General features: G+C 41.5%; 1 protein-coding gene across 1 annotated transcript; it reads right to left on the reverse strand.

Annotated features, from left to right (window-relative positions):
* Positions 1–4,082: 4,082 nt before the first annotated feature.
* On the reverse strand, positions 4,083–6,586 carry myf5 (myogenic factor 5). Its single transcript, XM_070853723.1, is given in 4 exon segments — positions 4,083–4,591; positions 4,934–5,006; positions 5,973–6,556; positions 6,559–6,586. Coding segments are annotated over 4 exon segments (882 nt in total). The 3' UTR covers positions 4,083–4,394.

Below are 6,586 nucleotides of genomic sequence, written 5' to 3' on the forward strand. Positions count from 1 at the left end.
TCATTTTATAGAGAAGCTGCCTCGTTCAGACCGTTACTCCACCTAGTGGTGAGACTAAGAAGTACAACACAGTCCAGCACAAGTTCCGTATGTGGGCCGTGTTCCAATACATTTTTACAATTTCCTGCGGGCCGTAGTTTGGACACCCCTGCTTTAGACGGTCGGTATGATGGTATAGAAATGTTTTAACACTGAGCTTTAAATAACTGTGGGGAGCCCAGCCATGACTGATCATCCAGATATTGTGATGCTGGTGAGCTCCTCTGCCACGCCGTGCACACTGCTCTGCTGTCCCATGCACAACGGCCTACCTGCAACAAACTTTTCAAAACTAATTATAATGACATGAATCTACCCTGAGGCAAATTTAAACTTTCTTTATCTGGCCTTTGTTGATAATAAATCTTTAATGGTCTCCCAAACAAACAGAAGCATATGGCCTATTGTTATGCAGAATGGCATCATTGGAGCTTCCAATAGAGGAAACCAGGCTGATGAACTGGGTATTTATACTAACAATCCTTCTTCTCTGGTTGGAATAATCTCATGCAGCAGTGACATTAGGACGGTAGTGAGGGCTGGAGTTTCTTAGTGGGGTGTACTTTCATCCTGAGACGCCCACCAAAGTTAAATAAGGTGTTTATAGATACCGCAGGTCCCTGATTCTCCTCAGTGTCCAGGGTTCTGTGTTGGTTGTGTCCAGGCAGGCAGAGTCATAGTCTTTCTGGCCAGTGCTGATATTCCTAAAATGAAGTAAGATGACAAAAAATAATATGCCAGTGAGTACGTTTTTTTCCTCACTCATATGAGGACAATCTGACGCTGTCCTTGGTACTGAAAATGCCGACTGTCATCTGTCACAGTTGCAACTTCAACAAATAAAAGCCAGTGTTGGCATGATAATTTATAGTGATTTTAATGAGGTCAAGCTACAATTTAAAGTCAGATTTCCAGCCATTTGATGTGGCTATATATATCTTTCCTGCTGATGCACTCCATGTATGATGTGGGCATTGGTCTGGTACTTGATTTTTGATCTTTTGATCAATACAATTAGCAAATTAATCAAATAAAACTGTGAACAGAGATTCAATGTCATAGTGAATGAAACCAAGCAGAACATGTTTCCAAAGTAATAATCGGAGAGGGTATAAATGATTAGCAGTAAACCAAGACTATTTACTCCACGGCTGTTTTGTGGGCGAGACCAAAATAAACCAGAGTTTCTCTGAGCTCTACACCAAATGTGCATCTTATGTAAATGTCTGTCTGTAGTTTCTGCAAATAATGATTGGTTGGATTAAAACTTTGACACATCTTAAAGGATTTTGCTTTGAGTGTGTTGGTCTAAAACAACACATGCTGCAGACTCTTTCCCAGCAAACAAAACAAACATGGGCCGATATGATAAAGCAGAGGGAGTACTTATGTTTTCTTGTTGGGAAAAGTTGACGGATTGCCTTATTTTTATTCCACGTTTGCCAAAATGATCCTTCTTGTGAAGGCTAAGGAAGGTGCCGCTCATCAAACTATTGATTGGTTAGAGTCAGGCATGAGGAGTCACGTGGTTAGGGTTAGGATAACAATCATAGACTTGTAGGTCTATGAGGTGTAGAGGTGTATCTTCTGGGTCTGAAAAGTGAGGCCAACGTCTTGGTGCCTTAAACCTGCATTATTTCTAATGGCCAGCAGGAGGGGACTCTGCTGGTTGCAGAAAAAAAGGCCTATTGAATGGAAGTCTATGAGAAAATCACTTGATGGACTACCTCACTAAACACTTTCCTACAAACACAACACATCTATGAAGCCTATGGTACTGACAAACTGTATGAATGCTTCCAAGACATTTACCCACCTGAGAGAATAAACACAGATGTGTGTTTGCTGGTCCTTGGTGGCTTTACAGGTTCAGGTTTTAACTGCCAGCTGAAGAACACAGCACACGCCCACAGTTTATATGCCATGTAAACACAGCTGAACTTGATGTTGCTCTGGAGTGATACTGAATTATGCTAAGAAACTAGGCCCAATCAGATCGCTTGGTTTCAGCTACCCGTTTCATAACTCGCGTCGATGCTCAAGGCTCAGTGAGTGAGCGATTCATGAATCACAACCAAAGTGTTGCCATGGAAAATGTCATCAGTGACATTTGGAGTGTGTACGCAGCCGCGGAGGTTAGTGAAATACAAGCCGCTGCTGGAATGTTCACAATGTCTCACAGTCCTGTAGCCATGTTGTACTCTGAGCTCGTCTCCAGTGGCAGAACCAAAAAGTTCTGTTGTGTATGTGTTGTGTGTTAATTCTTTTTTACTATTTACTTCTACTAAAATACATTTCAGAGAGTTATGTACTTTTTACTATATCACATTTAGCTTTAACACCGCCCAAAATAGCTCAAACTAACTCCACCTCAAACAACTACAAGAATATTATGTTAGTTATACATAAATACATAATGAAATTTAATACAGTTTCTTAAATAGCCACTGATTTTATGATACTTAATTCATTTGGTAATAACTTACTTTGGTATTTTACACTTACCTACATTGTGCATACATTTAGGTTACATTTTTAATATTTTTATATTGCCATATTGCTACTTTCTAGAATTAGCATTTGTTATCATCTAAATAATATCAAAAACCAAACATTATAACTTTCATGAAGGCAGAATTAATTGCAAGAATGTAGATTTTTATTTTTTTTTTAAAATAGACTTTAAAATAAGATGATCTGCCACAACATAAAAAAATGCTGCTTAGTGAATCAATAGTCATGACTGACAGGTGTCATTCTCTGTAAATGAGTACAGCAATTTCTTTTTTTAACTTTTGAGTGCATGTATGGAGAAAACGCTTTTCAGTAAATAAGTGCTGAAGAACCTTAGCTACTGGATTTAAAATTGTGGTGTTACAACTTTTATTGATCAAGACCAGAGCAAATTGATGATCTATTGAGCCATAAAAGAGTGGAACTGAAATAGGAGAATATCTGACTTGTGGATGTTTCTTTCTTTTTTTTTTTTTATTAAATAATTGACCGAGCACATTAGAGCAAGCAGAGGAAGACGCAGCAGGAAAGAAAATATGATTCAGGGAGTAGGGAATGTAACTATGAGGATGATAACCAGAAAGGAAATATAGATTTTTAGTGTAAGTATAGAAAATGTGTTGCCTCACAGTGGACTATATAAATAAATACTGCTTACTTACAGCATGATCAAAGACATGATGCAGCATGACAGACACGTAACCCCCCCCTCCCCCCCAGGTCACTTAATAAGTACAATTAGAGGCCATTTGTTCGCAACTCTGGTGTTGATGGTATAATCAAAGGTGCTAATGATGACTCACATTTGGAGGGGAGAACAAACAGGTACACACACTGGCTGCCAGCTCCTGAACACACTCCCAGGCACAACTAAAGTGTAAAGAGATGCTAAAATGTAAAAACACAGGATTTTAATTTCTAAACTGCAAAATGTTCTATTGTAATTATTTAATGATAACACGTCTTTGTCGTGTTTTGTTTAAATCATTGATCATGATCATTTAACAGCATAAAACGCCTTTTCACTCTGCTGTAATGACCCATATGCAGTAGGGTTCCGACAGTGTCAAATGATTAATGGTATCAGCTGACCTCTATCAGTTTCTAATGCCATCTCCACACCTTGTTAGCTGGAGACAGTCTAGACTGCCCTTGACGCGCCCAGCACGAGGCGCTTGTGTCACATAATAAATGACTTGCCCTTTCATTTTGATAAAACCATATTTTTGGACTCATCATTCATTAGCATGTAAATGCACAAGAATCTGCGATCTTAAATTATCGATTTTTCTTCTTTATTAAAAGCAGGTATCTCATTTTGGAAGCATTAGGTTTATGAAGTTGCAAACCTACTAAACTCTGAATAATCAGTGTTGTGATGATGGCAACTGCTTTCCATATTAGATAATGTGTGTTAACCTTTTTCACTATTTTAGCTACTTTTATCTCCTACAAAGAAACAGAGGAAGAGAAGCAAATACAAAAAGCTCACACTTTTATACAAAGCAGTGAAAGATTTAATGGTCAAGACAACATGGAAAGAAAGAAACGAAAACAGCTTAAATACAACTTCATGTGGAATAATAAAACATTACAATAACTGCAATAATTAAATATGTCTCATTGGGTATAATAGCATGTATAGAATAAATGGGCATTTACATTATATATTTACAATCTCATGTACAATATAAAAGCTGCTCGCCACAGGTCCTCAGCTGAGTCTCCTTCACAATTGCACAAAACTAAGTTCTTATCTCTTGTTGCAAATTCAGCTGGTGTGTGACGAAAGCAAAGGCGCCCGCCTGTGGCAGCACATCCACGTCAAAGCGAAGTTTCCTTCACAGGACGTGGTAGATGGGCCTGGATCCGGGGCTCTCCGGCGTGCAGGGCTGCGAGTCGGAGCTGCCGGGGGAGAAGGTGGCCATGTCCCTCAGAGCCGCCGGTCCGCAGCTGGACTCCACCGAGGACAGGCGGTCCACGATGCTGGAGAGACACTCCAGACTGGAGGCTCCAGGTGCCTTATCCCCCAAACTGTCTGATAAGTGAGGACAGAGTCAGGATCAGCCAGGAATTCAACGCGGGGATCATTGCAGTTGATACAATGCCACATATGACTTGTATGAAGTATTAAAAAGCACCAAAAAAATATGATTTATATATTTTGTCTGGTTTTTATGGATAATTATTTATTTTATGCCATACTTAAACGTATCATAGAATGAATTTACATAAATTCTGGTACTATGAGGCTTAAAGAGGTAAAAATAGAAAATACATTTTAAATAATCTACCATTCAGTTATTACATTTTTAAAGCATATGGGCACAAATGCATGTCATATTCATGTCAGTCTGCTGTTGCTGTCAAAAGGTCTTACCATTCTTTGCATATGAATAACTGTTGCCGTAGTTTGCATTCAGCTGTTGCCAGAGTGGACTGTTGCTGTCAGCCTGCAAGGAAGAGAAATCAAATTTACCCTTGTTGCTGAAAATGACGTGTTGTGTTTGTATAAATATATATGGTTCAGGCAGAGAGTGGAAAAACAACCAGTGCCCTTCATGACATTCTGGACAGGCTAATAAATCCTGAATTCCAAAGTTATGGGCTTCTTTATTTCACATCCACCTTAAAGCCAAAGTGGCAGTGTGCTCTCCCTTCCCCTGCCCGGCTCTGAGCGTGGCGAATCGATTGTATCAGTGGAAGCAACACCAGTTTGTGCAAGATGACACTTTCTCCAAGTAAATCTGCAGAAAATCCTGGCAGCGGTGCAGAACATGCAGTCAGGATGGAATGCAGAAAAGCGCCCAGTTTCTCTTGCCAGACTTCAGTAAGGTGGATTTAGCTCGGTTTATTGGGGCTATTAAGTGTCCGGTGGTGGGAAAGCCATTACTCCATCCAGCATTAGAAGTTCTTTTGTATATATTAGTATATATACTGTCACCTTCAGACTGTTGTTGGTGGAACTAATTCAATCTGAATTGTATTAACAAGCATCACAGACAGAGGACACAGATACATGTAAGACTATTGAAGAGATGTTTGTATTAAAGAATTTTGGGAGAGTATGACATGCATGGGGAAGCATGGTAATTGAGGTCTTGGGGCAAGACAAGCTCATTTGATTAATAGGTTTCTAAATTGGAAATTCAGCCTCTATTTTGAAATGAGATACTCTTCATGGTAATGAGAAATAGACAAAGCACACTGGTTTAAACATATGGCTCTTGGTTCACTTTGTCCAACAATAAAGGCCATTTCAGGTGATGTTTCCATAAGATAGAGTCCCATCTTGCACATAGTTGTGGTTATTTGTCTGCCTGACTTTGTATTGGATTTAGAGTCACAGCAAGGACCCGCAAGACTCTACGACCAGATGTTTGCATGAAGAGTGAGAACATGTGGATCAGAGGTCTTACCATGCCGTCAGAGCAGCTGGACAGCGGGCTCCCGGGCTCAGAGCTGCTCTCTCCAGGTAGGCCGTAGTAGTTTTCCACCTGCTCTCGTAGCAGGTCCTGAAGGCTCTCGATGTACTGGATGGCGTTGCGCAGGATCTCCACCTTAGGCAGACGTTGGCTGGGGTTGGCCGAGGTGCAACGCCTCAAAGCCTCGAAAGCGTGGTTGACCTTCTTCAGCCGCCTGCGCTCACGCATGGTGGCGGCCCGTCTGCGGTCCACAAAGTTGGACTTGCGCTTGCAGGCCTTGCAGGCCCACTGGAGGCAGTGTCCCGGCTGGTGAGGGGCTCCGGGGACTCTGACATGCTCGTCCTCGTCAGAGCCAGCGAGCTCCACACCGGGGCCAAACTCCAGGCTGTCTGGAGATGAGGCGCAGGCGCTGTCATAGTAGACCTGGGATGGCGAGAAGACATCCATAGCTTGTTGAAGAAAGGAGTCTGAATGGATGGAGAAACGGGCGCAAAGGAAGGAAGGAGGGTAGAGTGGGGTGAGAGAGAGAGAAGACCACTGAGTGATATGAGGGGTCTGTTGCCCCAGGCCCCCTTTTATGCCCCCAGGCCGGAGCCCAGGGCCCACAT

Source organism: Pempheris klunzingeri, chromosome 22 (assembly GCF_042242105.1).
Source record: "Pempheris klunzingeri isolate RE-2024b chromosome 22, fPemKlu1.hap1, whole genome shotgun sequence".
Taxonomy (NCBI): domain Eukaryota; kingdom Metazoa; phylum Chordata; class Actinopteri; order Acropomatiformes; family Pempheridae; genus Pempheris; species Pempheris klunzingeri.